Source organism: Ciconia boyciana, chromosome 4 (assembly GCF_034638445.1).
Source record: "Ciconia boyciana chromosome 4, ASM3463844v1, whole genome shotgun sequence".
NCBI lineage: Eukaryota > Metazoa > Chordata > Aves > Ciconiiformes > Ciconiidae > Ciconia > Ciconia boyciana.
The window spans coordinates 95,248,785-95,267,724 of record NC_132937.1 but is presented as its reverse complement, the minus strand read 5'-3'; the positions used below and the strand labels follow the sequence as shown (position 1 = coordinate 95,267,724).

The 18,940-nt window shown below is 44.1% G+C and overlaps 1 protein-coding gene across 3 annotated transcripts in view; it reads left to right on the top strand.

Moving 5' to 3' along the window:
* Positions 1–9,148: 9,148 nt before the first annotated feature.
* The window catches only part of SSBP2 (single stranded DNA binding protein 2), a 199,315-nt gene continuing 189,523 nt past the window's right edge, over positions 9,149–18,940 (top strand). For all 3 annotated transcript variants that reach the window (XM_072860678.1, XM_072860679.1, XM_072860676.1), the window contains exon 1: positions 9,149–9,289. In XM_072860678.1, the coding sequence (XP_072716779.1) occupies positions 9,231–9,289 (59 nt within the window). In that variant the 5' untranslated portion in view covers positions 9,149–9,230. The remainder of the gene's footprint in view (positions 9,290–18,940) is intronic.

The following is an 18,940-nucleotide window of genomic DNA, read 5'->3' as shown; positions in this document are numbered from 1 at the left end:
GATTTCCAGCAGTTGGCTTAAATGAAAAAGAATATGAGTAAGTGTCCTTTCAGCTAAAAACGTCTGATGTGCTAAACTTTGGCAATTAACTTCAATTTCTTGCTCAGCTTGTTTGAAAGTGAAGCCAGGATGGATCTAGAAGGGAACAGCAGTGGAAGGTGTTCCAGAAGGTTCCCAGAAACCTTCCTAGTTACATCATTAAACGATGGAAGTTAATGGCATCTTTAAAGACATTCAAGCTGTACAGACAGCACAGGGGTGGATATATACCACATTACAGACACTGTGCTACTGTTTACTTCTATTGAAGTTCAATGGTTTGTGCCTATTCATTTTCAATAAACGTTGAATATTTTTCTTCTTTTAGAAGCCAGAAGTGATTATTTCCATACCTACCCCTGGCATGGTGATGGCAGAGTATTTCAGAAGTCTTTCATAAGGGAAGCCTGCAGATTCATTTAATATTAGTTTCTGAGTTGAATACATAATTGCAGATACATCAATGAATCGGATTTTTTGATCTTGAATGTTCATAATTTAGTGTCATATGACACTCACTGAAGTCAATAAACAGGATTTTGAAAAATGGGGCTCTACTCTTGCTTTGTAGTTCATCCTGGACTTCCACAAAGGCAATTTCAGGATAGGGACCTTAGAGAATAAAACGATGAAGCAGAAGTGCAGAGAAGAAAGGGGAGAGAAAGAAGAAGGAGAGTTTGTTCTTCCCATTAATATTAAACTGTCCATTTCCCAGCTGCAGGCTCATGAAAAGGAGACTTCTTGGTGATTACCTAGTAATTCAAACCTTACAAACCCACCTCAGAACACACAAAGACAAGGTAAAAAAGGATTTTTTTTATTGCAGTTTCATGAAATCTGATCCACAGCAGAGCTTGAAGAATTCACTAAGCTTTTGAACACATATGCAGACTGGTATCAATTTCTTTTTTTATTTCTTCCTTACCAGATGAACAATATATATATGAACAATATCACGTGTGTGTGTGTGTGTCTGTGTGTAAACATGAGTAGCTTTTATAAATGGAAATGCCAAAGAGTACAAGTAGTAGTCTGGTTTCTATAAAAGGCTCTGTCTTACAAAACAATCTGCTGCACAAACCCAAAACAAATCTCTCAAACAATATTCACGTGTTAACATTACAGAGTATGCTTGCCTTTTACCTGTTTAACTATTCAAAATAGAAACCAAGAAACACTGGAACCTAAGTAATAAATTATCTTCACAATCCCTCAGTACTGTTATCACAGAAGATTTAGAGTCAAAGAGTTCCCCTCCCAAGCTAGTGCATCCTCAGTGCTGTGACACTGCCTATACCCCATTATAACCCTGCTTTATCCTTCTTTACCTGTAGAGAGCCCAGAATGAAAAGGTTGTCATTTGGTCCCCCTGGTGTAATTGTGCCTGTTACACACAGTTGTAACAGGGACTGAATTTCCTGTAGCTCCTCATTTCTCCCAGCTACCCCTGAAAAGCCAAAGGATATTGACACAGTAAGTTCTGCATCTACTTTTGGTTCAGTGAAAGCCATGTGAGAAATAAGCAACATTATCTTACTTTTTCTTTCTTGGTTCCATACACTATCAAGCATTTTTAATCAATTTTCCTTGTTATTTTGCTGGATTTTTGGGAAGATTCTGTGGATTATATTCCTGTAATGGATTTGTTCATTTATGAATCTGTGATCTCTTAGAAGTTTAAGAGAAACGAAACATGTATAAGTACAAATTAATGAATAATGCTGTGGTTTTCTTTCTTACTTTTAACACTGCTATTGGACAGCTGTTAAACAATTAGTCAGATCTGGTATAACTTTGATTTGGTATGTGCCAGTGTTTTTAATCATCATCACCCTCTCCCTGGGCCCCAAGTCCAAAACAGGGTGAAATTTTAGCAATTTTCAATACATCTGTTCTTAACCGAACATGAAAACCTCAAATAGCTCATAAAAAGCAGAAGAAGTGCAAATGTTGGTGTTGAAAGTAAATAAAGTAACACTCAGCTATCGGAGTCCACTGGCACATTTCGTACCTGTTGAAAAGAAGAGCAAGACCCCAGGCAATTGTTTTATTTTCTATGATTCCTGAGATCCAGAGAAATTAGCTCCTTTGAATATTCAGGCCACAATACAGACCAAAATGATCTCTGTCTTCCCTGGGTTATACACATAGAAGAAGGCAGAAGAGTTCCACAAAACTGCTGTACGTTTGAATGTGTTGATAGAGCATGGCTGATATGGTACACCACTGGGATGACACTTAATTCACCAATATGTGCTCAGTAAATACGTGGAGAGACAGAACAATTTTACTCATCTATTGTGTTAAGTATGAACTTCTAATGTAAAGACCTACCCAGAGAATAGAATACCACATGCGTTTGTTTTATAAAACTGTGTAAAGGTTTGCCAAAGCTGTCACAGTATGATAATTTTGGCCATTTATTTTCCCAGATCTTCACTTTGAGTGCTACTGCTTGCTTGGGAATCTTTTTTTTTTTTTTTTTACAAACAGAATTTAATAAACGTAAAGATTTTGAGAGTTCTGAAGAGGTTATTTGCCCTAATCATGGTTAATTGCTGGCTAAAGCCAAAGTCCTTCTGCTGATACACCTGTGTGACCCCAAGCCTGCAACTCCAGGCCTACAGCCCACAATTTGCAACCTCATTGGTATAGCTTCACAAAATTGCATTTTTACTAATCCTAAAACCAAAAGAAACAAATGTGTTAAATAAGCCTGTTGAAGTCGACAGCAGTCTGCATATGTCAAACCAACTCAGGAATTATCAGCAACTCCATATTGGGTTCATCCTTTTTCTGTAACATACTGCTGAGTGTAGTGACCCTGAAAATAAAAGCAATTTTGATTCTGCTAACAGCAGTTTTGATTCTGCTAATGTGATTTCTGGGGTTTTTTTTAGCATAGCACTAAATGCTAAAAGTGGCAGCTAAGGCACCATAGCAGTAAAGTCCTTACCCATAAGTCCCTGCACCCATATCATGCAAAGATAGATCTGCCCATGTGGAGCTCTGTGTAGGACTGGGGTCCAATTTAGCCTCACATCCCTCTATATCCCCAGTTTTCAAGCTGTTTTGCTTCTAGATATTGGCACACACAGCACACAGAATCACATTCCTGATGTGGCACATCACTGAACCAGCAATGGTGACTTTCAGCTATCCTTCAAATGATTAATAACTGAGGTTATGTACTTTTTTTTTTTTTCCCCACAGACTGGGTTGTCTTGTAACATATAGTTTCAGTCAGATAGCTTAAAACAACCAGTTTTAGCCATGCTAACCAAATAAAGGAGGGCGATCACACATGCTGTAGGTGTCTATGTATATGTCAGTCACAATTTTAACCCATTACCCAATTATCAACCAAATTTGACACAAAAGTAGCAATTCCAGTTCTATGAGTGAAAATATGTGGCTGGGGGAAGAGGGAAACTGTATCTGAGCCTTTCCGCATGAGAGGCAACCTAAGTTCAACCCTTAGCCAGCACCAGAGAAGGCACGCATGTGAGCATCTGTGTGTGAGAGCGAGCGAGATGTTGTGAAAGGCCCTCCAGGGGAAACAGCATCAGGGAGATCTGAAACCACATAAGACACCAGAGAACGAAGTCGTAAGAGCTAATATGGAGGAAACCAGTACTCACAAACATGGGGTTTTTTCCATCGTATGAACTAAGATTCAGACTGTGTGTCACTGTGTGTCCTTTACAGATAATTTCCAATATTCTGAACTGCACGTGTACACAAACTGGAAGCCAGAGTACTTACATGTGCGATCAACCATATCATCATCAATGAGAGCAATAAACTAATGAAAGTTTTATTCTTACCAAGTTTTATTTCTAAGCTGAACATATTCAGGTTCGCCCTGGTCCCTTCATGGATAAACTGTGTAACAGGAGGCTGCAAAGCATCTTTACTTCCTCTCCAAAGACAGGAGGAAATTGTGGTTCTCACTGGAAAAAGAAAGTGCAAGGGGGAAGCAGGGCCATAACTTAGGTTTCATGGGAGAATGAGAGTGAGAAAGCAGGGACAGACTGTGTTACAGAAGTAGTTGTAGCAGATTGCAAATTCTTCCAGCTGGTTTCAGTGTACAGCAGTGCCTCTCCCTATCCTGCAGCTCTATGCTGGAAGATGTCCCCAGCTCCCTTCAGTGAGCTGCTCTGCATCTCACAGGACAAGTGTCCTTTAGCAGGAAAGAATTCAGGCAACAAAACACTGCAGAGCAGCAGTGGCTCTCTGTGGTGGTGGAGACTCCTTCCAGGAGAACTGCAGAAGCACCCATAAAAGGTATCATGGAGGGAAAGAGAGAGCCCTTGCCTGCAGGAGACCTGCGTGACAAACAGGTTATTAGTAAGCCTCTCTTTGAGACTTAGAATCATAGAATTCATAGAATATCTCAAGCTGGAAGGGACCCATAAGGATCATCTCTCCCTACCACTGAGCCATAATTACTTTTATTTCCTCCCATCTGGAAAAGAGGGACAAATAAAGCTTTTGTTTTGCACTTGTGACCCATGCATTCCTCCTATCTTCCTTCTCCAATAATGATTTAGGGCTCATCTCACTCACCTGAGCAATTCTTACTCATCTGTATGGCTCAAGAATTAAAGTCTGCAGAATGAGGTTCATAGTTAGAAGCTCCACAGAAAGATTAAACATCGTACAGAAGGAAGAAGGATTCTTCAGAAAGGCTGTCATGGTCACATATCTGTTGAAAAAGACCAAACAAAAGCGTCTCTTTCCCATGATATCTTTTCCAAAAATCTTTCCAGCCACACAATTATAACTATATATAACTAGAATTAAAACAAGGGAGTACCATTTACCGACTTAATTTCCTGAATAGCCCTTTGTTAAGAGCTGTGTGAAACCTGCCAGTTAGATTAATTGATTATTTTGAAAATCAACAGAGTGGGCAGAACTATATAGTAATTGTATATATTACTGTAAGTATATGAGGAAAATAATGATTCTGTAATGTAAGTTACATTGTTTAAGTAAGTCTTACACAGCCACACAAGTAATGTTTCACTGCAGACATTCTTAACCTTAATCCATAACGTAACTAGCTGCAGTAAGAGAGGGAAAAAAAACCCACCCAGTTTGTAGCTATCCTATATCTCAGACAGGGTGATATAACATAACATATGTTTTAAAATGATAAAGACTTCCAAGAATAAGACGCAGTTTCCAGAAAAATATTCATACACGCCCAAACAAAAGCAAAATCCTGTAATAATTGAGTAATTGCAGCTTTCTGTATCCAAAAAGTTAAAAAAAAATCCAGCCCAAACCAGCCCTTTTCAGTGGCTTAGCTGGTCAACACTCTTATACACAAAGCCCAGTGCTCTTCCCTAAAACCTAAGAATTAATCAGCATTATGTAAGAGATTTTTATAACACTCTAAAAATACATTGTGAATTCCTTTCCAGTGTCGGACTGAGAAGCTTTAAAGTACTGCCACCCCTTCATCCCCTTTTTTAACAAATACTGGATCTTCATTTCTGATATTAGAAACTTAAATTTGTCTCAGTATTTGTGCCTCAAATCTCATTAATTACAGTATTGGCCTCATGAGATACAACTGCTGCTGCTAAGAGCAGTGTTTGTGCTCAAAACGATTGGAGCAAGGGCACAGATACACAGATATTGTACGTATATAAACACTTTCAGAAAGAATTAATGACATAAAACTTTGTAAGACTATTTGGATGTTTTCATGTTAATTTACCTGCTTCCTAAGCAAACTTTTGTACCCATGTGAAAATGTTTTGTTTGCATCGTGCTGATAGATAATACACCATGACAGCATTCCTGCAAAGGCAGTGGTAACATTAGCCTGGCAAATCTACAGCAGAGTCCTACAAGCACCTTATTTCTTTTTGTGCTCTATTTTTCATATGCATAATAAATAAGTACTAGCACTATTTCTGTATTTTCCACTGAAGGATCTCTAAGCAAAATTACAAAGTCATCACTGGAATGTTAATGGTAGCCTGGGAACCAGACCTGTAAAGGAGTTTTAACATTGTTATTGGGGACACAGCCATCCTGCTCATGTCCGAGCGTCCATCCCTGTCCTCCCAAAGTTCATTCCACTCTGCCCCAAATCACAATTTGATCTATGAACATGCAAGGCATTTGAAGTCCTTCAGACCAAAATAAATCACACAAATGCAAATAAATTACATGAAAAATAGGAACAAAACATTTTCAGCAGTGAAAATCTTGTCATGGAATGCATATCCAAGGACATTACAGCAATCTCATCATTGCGTTTTTTAGGAAACACCTCAACATTGTCCTTTTCCAGAACAAAACTTTTCCCCATACAAGGCTGACACAACACTGACATAGGCATCTTCTCAAAATAACCCCCCACCCTTCAAACCACAAACAAATCAATCAAAACCGTTGAGGCAAACAAAACAAGAGATTTTGCAGGGCAAAAAAAAAAGAGAAGATGCACAGACAACTGCCTTGCCCAGGAATGATTTCACCATTGTTATCAGTTTCACGTGAAAGCTGTGCTGATACTATGGCTGATGGGTAGCAGCATAAAGCCTTGAACAGGAGGTAGTCAACGTATCTGACGGGATGATAGCAGCTGTTCCACAAGGGCAAGCAAATGTTTTGATGAAAACTCTAGTCTGGATTATGATGATGCTGTACCAAAGGGAGTGTCAACTATCCTTCGCATGTTTGCCCAAGGATATCCATCTTCACTCTCTTCCTTCCCTCAACAACTCTTATTTTTTTATCTTTTACCCACAACCCAAGTCCTTCTTTGTTCTCCATCCTGATTCTTTCTCTGCCTTTCTTTGTACAGTTTTCTGCTACCCCTGTTCACACTGAATGCAATCACATGGCTAGCCTCCACCTGAACTCCATGGTACAAGACACGTAGGCATTCCTTGGTAGGAACTAGGGCGAAATACCTCCCTTTGGTTCACGCTTCATTAATGTGCCCTTCTCAGGTTCTCTCCCTACAGTCTTTTCCCCCTTTTATCACCCAAATTCACTGTGCATTGTTCTTGTTTCCTTTTTTTGTTCTCACCCATGGTCATTTTCACCTCCTTCATTTCCTCTGTTAGCTTCTCCTAGCCTCCCCTTCTGTTCCCTCCTTCCTCGCTCATTTTCTCCTGCCTTTTCCCACTTACTTTCTTCTCCCACCATAACCTGGTGTCGCCACCTTGGTCATCGTTCTTCCTCTGGTCTCGCTGGTGTAACTTGGAAGTAAGCAGGAGTCTCAGTCCTGCCAGGATGTGGAGGGCAAGCTGCATGGAAAGCCTAATGTACTTTTTTGCACTAGATCCACTCCAACTGCTCTCTCCCACGGACCTGTTAATACAAAAAATATAGCGGGGCAAAAGCCCGACACGGACAAACAACTTTGGCACAAAATGGCTTTTGTTGCGGTGTGCTTTTAATCTGATGAATTATTGCAGCAAGTTGCAAAAGCGCACATCCCACACAGCCTGCACCGTGATAGGGAATTGCCAATGTGCAAGCTACAAGCACATCGGACTCTTCAGCCTCTCGCTCCTTCCTCTTGTCTCTGCTACTCCATTGCTAATTTGTTCCAGTCACTCATTAATACTCTCTTAATCCCCCTCCCAACAATTTCACCTCACCAACCGTTTCCTTCACTCTAGCAGCTCAAAATCCAGAGGGTTTTTTTTCCTGCACAGCTCCAACAATGATAAACAGATGCTGGTGGTCTATGCCTCGTACAACTTCCCTCCTCGAATTTTGCGTGGCACTTACTGTTGTGACCTTTGCCTGCCAACACAACAGGGAGATGGGTATATTTACAACCTGGCCTGACCAAAAAAGCGCTCCGAGGGCTTGACATTAAATACTAAAAGCCCCCTTGTGTTACACACATGAGTAGGTTTACAAGATTAGTCATACGTTTGTAAGGATAATCAAGTATCAACATCTGCAAAATTTGGGATTATACTTTAGCAGCAAAGGCAAAAAAAAATCCCGAGACTGGGGTACTTCAAAAAAAGCGAGTAGTAAATGGTCCCAGTGGTTGCTCTCTTCCTATCGTGTCTCTGGAGCATGCAATTATTTGCAATGTACCTTTAAAAAAATCAAAGCATTTCCTTGAATTTTCTTTGGACTATTTTTTTTTTTAAGCTTTTCTAAGACACACTGTTTTGGTTCAGGAAATGTTTCCTCCCAACCTCCAATCGCTAAAGGCTGGTCTCGGCTCTAGCCCACGAGGCCCGAGTTATCCTTCGCCTCTGAGAGCCCAGACCTGTCCCTGCCGGGGAGCCCCCTCCAGCCGGGGCTCGCCCTCCCGTGAGAGGGAAGGCTCTCCTGGCCCGTCCCTACCCTTCGAGCCCTGCCGGGGGGAAGGGCTTGACCTTCGGCGCTGAGGAAATGGGGGCGCCGGGCAGGTCTCTGCGGGAGGTGCCCGCGGGGGTCCCCGTGGGGTGCGGGCCAGGCGGGTGGCTCTGAGGGGCCGGGGCCAGGCGACGCCGGCGGCCCCGAGGAGGCACCATGCGGGGCGTAGGGCGCGGACCCTGAGGTGACTCGGGGCTGGCGGCAGCTCAGGAGGGGGCTCCAGGAGGGGAGGGAGCTGAGGGGCGCGGGGGGACCGGGGAGCGGCCGCCGCCCGAGCCCCTCCCGGGGCTGGTGGTGGGGGGGCGGCGGGGGACGCCGCACCGGCTGCGCCCCGGCCCGCGGGGGACGTGAGGCGGCAGCGCGCCGCGCGGCCGGCTGAGGGGAGCGGAGCGGGGCGGGCGGGAAGGGGCCGGGGAGGCTGGGAGGGCGGGCGGGCGGGCGGCGGCGGGCTGGCTGCTGGCGCCGGCTGCCGGGCGAGTCCGGTCCGCAGTTTGCCGCTCGCCGCCGCGCTCTCCCTCGCCGGCAGCGGCGGCGGGCGGGTGGCGGGCGCTCGGAACAGCCGGTTGTTTAAAATCCTTCTAGAACCGTTTCTAATTCCCCCTTGCGCCGGGGAAGGGAGAGCGCGAGCGGGGGGGGGAGGAGCCGAGGGGGCGGGGGGGGGGAGGCGGGAGCAGCCCGTCGGGTCTCCGCCTGTCGATCACCGGGCGGGGGGCGTGCCCGGCCGGCCGGCCGGCCAATGGGCTGTGTGTGTGGCGGCGTCTCCATGGTGACGGGGCTGTTCCCGGGGAGGCTGTGATGGGTTGACAGGTGCGTGACAGTCGGAGCTCTCTGCAGGCATGTACGGCAAAGGCAAGAGCAACAGCAGCGTCCCGTCCGACAGCCAGGCCAGGGAGAAGTGAGTACAGCCCGCCGGGCCGCGCGGGCGGACCGCGCCTTAGGCGGGCGCCGGCCCTGCGCGCAAAGAAACTTTCCTGCCGGCGGGCGGTGCGGGGCGGTGCGGGGCGGGCGCGGGCGCGGGCGCGGCGGGAGGCCGGCCGGACCGAGGGGGCCCGGCGCCGCCCGGGCCGGCGTGAGGGGGGCAGGCGGCCGAGGCCGCGCTGCTCGGGCGGGAGGGGCCGCGGAGGGGGGTCCCTGCGGCGGGACAGCGGCAGGCGGGCGAGGGGGCCGCAGCGGGCGCCCCCCTCCCTTCCGCGGCCGCTTCTCTGCGGGGCGGGCGGCCGAGCGGCGCCGGGCTCCCCCCCGCCCCCCCCCCCCGCCTCGGTCCCCGGGGCCCTCGGCGGGGCTCGGCGGCGCAAGGTGCCGGGACAACTTGGGTAACAAAGAGCCCCGGCCCGGGGACGGGGACGCGGGGTACGGGGCGGCGGGGGCCGCCTCCCGCCGCTTCCCAACTCGCCGCCTCGCAACTTTTCCCCGGGACCGCGCAGCCCGGCGGCCCCGGCCCCGCGGCGCATTGTTCTCCGGGGCGCACGGCGGGGGGGGGGGGGGGGCGCCGCGCTCCGGCTGCCGCCCCGCCAGACAAAGGTGCTGCCGGCATGGGCACCCCCCGCTTCTGGGGGCTTTTTGGGGGTGCGGGTGCGCGGCGGGGCTCCCTCGCCTCCCCCGCCCCCGGCCTGAATCCGGCTGGTGCCGAAACAGCCTGCAAAAACTACTTTTTTTTTTTTTTTCCTTTTTCTTTTCTCCCCCCCGAATAAAATCTGCAGCCGAACCGCGCGAGGGCTCCTGTATTTTCCTCTCCCCTCCCCGTGTAAACGCACGGCTCTTGGGAGCGGGGAGAGACCGACGGCGCCCGCGGGAAGCGGCGCGGAGCGGGCCCCCGGGCAGCGGCCGGCGGGATGCGGCGGGGCTTCCCCGGCGGGCCGGGGAGGGCTGGGGGTGCCTCCCGCCCCGAGCCCCGCGCCGCGGTGAGGGCCGGCGGGAAAGAATTGGAGAGGAAGGCGAGTTTGTGGCACGGACGGCGTCTCTTTAAGTTGTTGTCCGTAGCGGCAGCTTCTTGGCGTTACTGAGGCCGGTTTAGCACGGGGGGGAGGCGGCGGTGGTGAAGGGGGAGGAAGAGCCCGTGTGAGGGGGAGGAGGAGGCGTATCGGAGGTGGCTTCAGCCTGGGGAAGGTCGGGGTAGGGCTGCTGAGGGGGTCCGGAGATGGAGTAGCCGGGCTTGCACCTCTCCGCTGCAAAAATCGCATTGCTCCAGAATTGCGTTTAACATCAGGGCTCAATACTCCGGGCACGGCCGATGAGTTTCCCTTCAGGCAGTTTGTCTTGAACCTTCACCTAAAAGTTTTTTTTTGTTTGTTTGGTTTTTTGTTTTTTTTTTTTTTTCCCTTTTTTTTTTTTTTTCGCTACAGTATTTTAGAGTCTTCCTAATTCCAGAGACTGGCATGCCTGCTTCCTGGAACAGCATCAGGCCAGGCATCCCTGTTGCTACAGGAGAGGGAGATGCTAGGGGAAATTTAAAGTGTTGTTATGTTTGGGAATTTCACATGTAACTTTGCAATGGAAAGGTAGACAGAGGCAGCACTGACATGAAACGTTAATTGCTGAGGTGGAGCAGGAGACACAACTTGGGCACTAAAATCTAATCAACTAGTGGCACTTCTTACTCCCAGTGTAGGAATAATTTTAAAAATAATTGCTTAAGTAGCTAGTGGAAGCGTTGTTTATTTGGTATAGCAAAAATTGTACAATTAAACCATTTTCTTGTGCTATATAGTTGCTGGTGTTTGTCAATACACTTGGCAAGTTCCTGAAGGGCACAATAGGATCACACTGTGGGACTAGGTAAAACAAATCTACAGGGCTGCTGTTTGTTGGATCAGATGAAGATCATGTTCTTTTAATTCTGCTTTGCAAAACTACCCAGTACAAGCCACACAGGCAACTGTTCTGGTCCTAGGGCTGAAACTTTAAACTGTTTTTTCATTCTTCTTCTTTCATTGTAGCTGATTTTTCTTCTAGATTCTTGTTGCCATAAAGCACATAATATTTCATATGGTATGAAAACGCTTAATAATTTTCAGGGCAAGCCTGCCAAACGGACCTATTGCCAAGTAGCAACTGCCCTCCTAAGTAAAGTTATGGGGGGCCTGCTAGATGGTGCTGTTTGATTTAAATACATTTCATCTCCCACTCGTTATAACTAACAGCTGGAAATGTGGATTCCTCATGTATAGATTATTTTATGCAAAACGCTGAAATGGATTGTTCTTAAATCATGGACTTGACAGATCAGGAACTTCTTGGTAGCATCTACTTACGGATAAACACAACTGGGAATTTAGAAACACCCTCTTCCTCTCTCATCTCCCCCCCCCCCCCCCCCCCAATAACCTTCCTTTCCTTTAATTAAAAAAAAAAAAAAGAAAAAAGCCTAAAGACTTGGTTTATGGCAGTGGAATGCCATTATATAGTCTACATTCCAGATTTTTTTGTATTACATCTTTTCAAGTTTCTTCTTAGTAGATCAGATCACATCATTGCCATTTTCATACGCTTTCTTTCTGACATCCAAAAAGCTGTGATTACATTTTTTTCCACTTTCTATGACATTGTTTTACAGCCATGCAATGCTTCTCCCAAGATGATGCATGAGTTCTTGGTCTGCTCAGAAAAGTTGCCATCGAATTAAATATTCTACAAAGATACAGCTCTGACTTCTGTGTGAGATTGTGTTAATTTGAAAACCACAGAGGAAATATATATGTTTCACTGATACATTAAGTATTTATTTAATCAAGAAGAACAGGATTATAATTATGTTTAATTTGAAAGTTTTTAGAACAGAACATGCAACTTAACTGTGTTGTGTCTCCTCAAGGTTTTAAGTATCTAAAATGTGTAGCCAGTAACCAATCTCCAAAATACACTTGTAATACTTAAGGAAATAAATAAATAAATAAACACACTACCTCCATACACTACATAAGTATATGCAACATGTTTCTTCCCCATGAGGATATGTGCCAGTGACAGGACTAGGGTGTGAAAAGAGTATTTATCAAGTGTGGAAAAGATGTGTGTTGTTCAGATGTTGTTTGTAATCAAGGATGTGATATATTTTGCAGACCAATCCAGTGCCAAATATGTTTGTAGCATGGTATCTCACTATATGCTGTCTTGAATATTTATGTCCTTTGAGGTTATGTAATTTCTATTAAAATTAACAAGTTTTGCAAGGCATTTGTAGTAGCCCTTGGCAAATTTTCAGTTCCAAAGATGGCATTCGTTTTATGGTCTTTCCCTTTGTCCCTTCTGCCTGACCTTTGGGGTAAATTATCTGTATTACGTAGCTTAACAACACATGTGAAGTGTGGATAGATGAATTCGGGAAAAATAATACCTAATTTTATGCCAGAGAGGTACAGCACAGCACAGCTAGGGAAACCACTAAAAATGAAGGCTCACGGTACCTGTGAGGCGTGAAGAAGAGGAAGAGAGAAAAATCACAAGTGTTGTTGTGCCCCTTCCTCCTGCTCTGGAACAGCTGTGACTTAATTTTGGGTTCGGGCCATCCCTATTGCATAAAGGATGGGAAAGTTGTATTAAATAGTAGCTCTTCCACCACTTGTGCTGTGCCGGGGCCAAATAAGGCTCATCTACATTGTAAAAGGAAAAAGACTAAATTTTTTCTAAACATCCTCTTTTGTTATCTCTTCACAGCAAATGTATCTTTTTTTGATTTTTTTTTTTTCCTCCTTATTCCTTAAAATTGGATTAATTCAGATTAGGAGCTTGGACCTGCTGACGTCTCATTGAATGGTGAAACTCTGTAAACTTGTAATCTTGGAGAAAGAAGGACCAGACTATTCAAGTTTTATGTGGCTTTCAAACAGCACTTTTATAGGCATTTGCAAATGGAACTCTCTATCTATATATAAGTAATGTTTTACGCTAGAAAAATATATGTAGAAAAATAGTTTAAGAAGAACATATAAGGACAACAAAATTCTGAAGGGATTATATGTTTTGTGTTCAATTGTCTTGATCTTTCAGTGGTCTTCTAAAGTAGTCTTTTTCCCAAGATGCCCTTACCTTGCTGGGGCTCAGCAGATGTGCAAATTTTGTTTACAAACTGACTGGCAACTAGAGACTGTGATTTACTTTGATATAAAAGGATACATGATCAAAATAACAACATAGAAGCAAGCATTAGAGTCGGTTATTGATTGATTTTCAGCTTGGTGTGGGAGAGGACGAAGAGAAAGTGAGAATACTTTATTGCTGCTGTCTATTGCTTGCTCCATTTTTTTGCATGACCCTAGTTGTAAATGTCTTGTAAGTTTGATCTCGTCCCATTGGTCACATGGAAGGAGATAGGTGGTTTTATTTTCCACTTTGCTGCTGCTTTGAAGAAGAAAGAAGATGTCTCCTTTGTTGTTTCTCCTCAAGTCTGTTTTGGGTGGTTGGCTGTTCAGATGCACGGCTCCTTTATGAGTGGTGTGGGTGCCTGCCTTGATAGATCGCTCTTCCCAAGCGGGAAAGCAGGGTGAAATTTACACAACTTCTGTCATTTTCCTGTGGATGCCAGTAGGGTTCTCTGTAAATAGAGACAAACTCACCAATGCTTTCTTCATTTGATTCTGCTGCTGTTTAACTGAGATTTCCAAGGGCTTTTGAGGATTTGTGGATTTCTAATGATAGTTTGGTGGGTTTTTTTTCCCCTCCTCAAATTTGGAAAGACAGCATTGCATGAATTTACAATAGTTAGGTTGCCTTTTTCCACTGTAATGTTTGTAAGCTACATAAAAAAAGATACAGATTAAAATTAATTGGCTTCAGTGATAAATTTGCTGCTCAACCCTGGGAAATGGCGAGCTAGTTTTTAAAGTGTCAGGTGGTGAAAGATACATTGATCTCTCTCCTTTTTTTTTTTTTTTCCCCCCTTTGAAAACAAAATTGGTAGTTTAATCCAGCCTGTTTTACAAAATTTAGGTTTGACATTTGTACACTGATTTCATCCATCAGGTCTAACTTGTAAAAGTTGCAGGTGTACTGCTCTGGGAGTCTATCAGCATACATTTTTTGCAATTTTAGAAGAATATACTCTTTAATAAGGAAGAGCACAGGGGGGAAGGTTCTGGAAATAGTAACTATCAGTATTTATTGTTGAACACAGTGCTTCAGGTACTCTTTTACACTGCACAGGTACGTTGGATAGCATATGAAGGCGTTTCAGATAATGTGTATGTTGCAGTTCAGACCACTACGAATAACTGCTTTTGTGGTGGAGATTTAACAGGTACTGATAGTCGGAACAATAGTGGTGGTGGACCATAGAAACATACTACAGTATAGCAGCATCCTGAAATACATACCCAGCTTTTAAGTGTATTACTTAGAACAGAGATATTTGTTTCCATACAGTTAAGCACATATAAGTACTTCATTGGACTGGCAAGAACCAAGGAAAAAAACATACTTCAGTTTCTGCTTTGCTTCCTCTATGCAATTGGTCTGCTCACAAAAGGTTTGGAGTTTTTTTTCTTGTGCTTTTTCTTAATGATGAACATTGAGGTGTCTGATTGCAGCTTTCGTTGGCTCTGTAGCACCTAGCAAACTTTTGCTACTGAAGAGCAAGGACTTCTGGAGCCCGCTCAGACCCACTGGGTAGAGCAGATGCACTCTTGACTACACTGAACATGATTTGCGCTTGGCTAAGAGATAATTAAATCTTCCTGGAGGAGACAGTAATTAACAGAAATGGGTATATACTAATAATTCATTTTGCTTAAATTATAGGCATATGATAAGGTCACAGGTATTAAAGTAGCCAAACAAGATTTTCGTAACTTTGCCAACTTGAGCTGTTTGGATGGAAAATCTGTAATGGCATATATATGCCTTGTGCTGATTTATTTAATTTCTGTGTGTGGAAAATTTCAGTTGAAAAGTTTTGGCTGAAAATTCAACAAAGAGGAAATGTGTTTTCCAAGGTTTTAAAAGTTCTCACAACTTTTACCATGGAAGACCAATAGTACCCCTCTCCTTTGAAATACTTGAAATCTCGTTGGAAAAGAATGAGGGATTTTATTCCAGGGATGTGTCTTTTTTCATTTGCATGACAAAGCATCTGAATTTAGGCAGGATACAAGCCTTTTCAAAAACATCAATTTGCATATGCTTAGGGCTTACTAACTGTAATCGCTGAATATTTCATCTTTGCTGGAATTGCAGCAGATACTGGGATCAGAGGAGCGGCTTGGGGAGAAAAAATGGGACTGGGCGCTGGTGGGAAGGAGAGTGTAAATATGAGCGGTTGGAGCCTGCAGCCCTGAGATGCCAGGACGTAGAGATAACGAGGGGGCTGACTCTTGAAGGAGGATGGAGGAAGCGGGGTGGAAATGGCTGGTTTGGAGAGACAAGGAATTGCTCCCTAAGGGGACCGGCATTGGGATCAGAGATCTGGGTGGGAGCTGATGCATCTAGGCAAGGAAAATAGACCTGGTGCAAAGCAGGGAGCAGAGCCAAGACAGACGTGCCTTCAAGGAGACAGGTCAGGAGGTGGAAGGTTTTTGTTAAGTTGGAGGGAACATACTGTCCCTGAAAATGACCGTTCCTTTGCTGCCAGCAGGTATCTGTGAGACTGAAAGGTAAAATGTCTTATCTTCAAGATAAAACCTACAAACACCTGTGAAATACTGACTTGACTGAAACGGCGGAGAGGCATGTGGTAGTCCTAAAACCTGTAGCTCAGATGAGATGTCAGAGCTTTGGGAGGGAAGGGTAGGATTTACCATTCAAAAGCAGCTGGAATAGTGCGTCAGTATGTGTCTGAGTGCAATGTCTGGGTGTTGTACTTGCATTCTCAATAACGTTCTCTTAACTTGGAAAATACGGATGTATACTAAGCGTTGTTCTTACTTTGTCCTCATTTGCATGTTCACTGATGTATTTTTTTTCCTCTGGAAAAACTCTGGGTTTTTTATTGTGCAGAATAGAGCATTGTTTTCATAATGAGTAGCTATTTGATAATTTGCTATTTTGCTGTCATGCGGTATGTGCCTTATGGCTGACTTGCTGTTTCATAATACAGCTGTTCCTAGAAGAAGAGTATGTTGTTTCTTTGGTGCCCAGCACCACGGTGTTTGAGTTTCACAAACCTTTAAAAATATGCATCAAGCCACTTCTGCCTGCCAGTTTTGGAAATGGCAGTAAGGTGCAGAAAGGCAAAAGGCAAAAATATTTGCTGATTATTGGGTGCCCAGTCTGAGCTGTGTAGCCCTGAATTTTTTTTGGAGCATCACATAAACCACTGGTGCGCACGTACAACTTCCACCTTGTCTTTTGCCACTGATTCTAAGGATGAAATGCCATTTTATCACAATGGGCATCTGGAAGATGAGGAACAGAAAATAAATCATCCCCTGCGCAAAGTTCATTTCAGCTGAGTGGCTTATGACACAGAGCCATCCTGTGGCACGCCGAGAGATGGAGGACCATTTCAGGTGGTCTCAGAAGGACCTGTCTGTGGCATGGTCCCCTCCGCCCCCTTCTATCCTGGTACAGCACACTGCTTCTGCCTTGGATGGACTCTGGTTCAGTCCAGGGCAGGATGGAAACAAGCGGTCCCATGAGCTACAGAACGGGTGAAGCCTGATTTGCTGGACATCTGTCTTCTTGAGGTCATGCTGCAGTGTTTCTGTGAAAGCAAACAGCTGAAACAACTTGTAGAAATGTAATATTTTTTTGAGACTGCTGTCTCTTTTTTTGGATATACTTGACATTGGAAAATGAACTCAAAAGTTATCCAGGGTGGAGAGTTGCACGCTTAGATGCAGCATGACCTTGCAAGCCTGGTTTCCTTAGGGAGGGAGACTACAAATATATGATTGTACAATTCAGGGTGCCAATGTAATTGGGCAGAGCCACTTCATGATGATCACTCCATGAACCGTCAGGGTGCAGGAAAGGGCACGATCCTGCACAGCCTAGTGTGGCACTCTGCAAGTGCAGGTAATTAGCAGCTGCTCAGAACAGTTGCTTCTAGTTTTCTGCAAAAGCTTCCTTGGGCACCAGCAAGAACACAGCTAGATGATGGTTTTTCATCATGAATATTCAGAAGGTACAATTTCAAGGCTTCTCAGCTGTGTTGCTTGGGATTAGGGCCACTTGGTTCCTGCTTTGTTGATATATAAACAGGCCAGAAAGGAGCTCTGGTCCAGGTTGTGTCGAAGCTGAAGTTTTTTTCTGGTGTCTGCTCAGTTGAGCCACAAACCCCTAGTCCAGATTGTTTAGGTAGTGGTCAGGTAATATCTAGCTGTTGTTTCACCTACTAAGAGAAGATCTTCCTCAGATAGCAACAAACGTGTTAATTCAGAAGTCTTGATGACCTTCATGCATGCTTCTCTAGGCTTTAGATGTCTCTGTTCCAGTCCCAGGAAGGTAACAGGTGAGAACATAAACTGTTCTTTTCTAAGCAACTGAAAGGTGGCAGTAATCAAGACCATAGTGTCCTAGCTCTTTTCTTTCCCGCTTCATTAAATATAAAGATATAAAAATAAACTGAAAATTTTTCTGGTTTTGGTGTGTCAAATTGGTGGGTCATTTTTTTCTCTTCAAACCTGCTGTGATTCTTGCCTCTGGACTCTTTTTGGTTTTTCTCCATACTATTAGTAGTATGTCCAGATCAGAGCACAGAACTGAGCAGAATGAAATAATACGTCTCTTTTGAGATAATATGTACTACTTGGGTTTTATATATAAAACATTGCTGCTAGTACTCCCTAGAACACTTGCCTGTTTTTTGTTGTTGTTGGGTTTTGTTGGTTTTTTTTGCTTTTTCTTGAATAATCCATTTTGCAGTCCACATGCCCTCCAGGTTCTTTTTACAATACTGCTGCCTAGCCAATTATTCTGCGTTTCATATTTGTGTATTTGATTTCTTATTCCTGAGCATAGTACTCTACATTTGTCTGTATTGAACTTTCTCTTATTCTGTTCGTGTTCCCAAAAGGGCTTATAATCTTTCCCAACTTAACATGTACACTTTTGTATTTCTACATACAACTCATTAATGAAAGTCTTTTAATGGAGTTGGCTTGGGATAGCAAGAGCTTTCTTGAAACGTTCTCTTATTTGTAGAAACATGCTGATAATGACTCTTCCATTATTTTTTTTATGTGACTGTACACCATTTTTTCATTTCATGAAGACTGTTTGCTTACATAGATGTCATGTGATAGGCTAAGAAGCAAAACTCTTATATCTGAACTTTTAGTAAGCCATCCACGTGTTCCTCCTTACCCACTGCGCAGTCTCCCTTCCAAGGAAACCAAACTGAGCTGACAGATTCTCCTTCTTGACAGATAATATTGACTCTTTCTTATCTTTGTATTCTGAATGTGTTTAGAGATTTGTTTCTGGCATTGTTTTCTGTACATTTTTTGATAGTCAAGCTGACGTCTGCATGAAATTTCCTTTTTAAAAAAAATATTTTATACATGCTATGGCATGCTAAGATTTTTCCGTTTCTTGGGGGTTTTTTTTGTTTTGTTTTCTCCAATACCAGACTAATGTAATATGTGTAGACAGGCCAAAGTGGTGATTCCTGCTC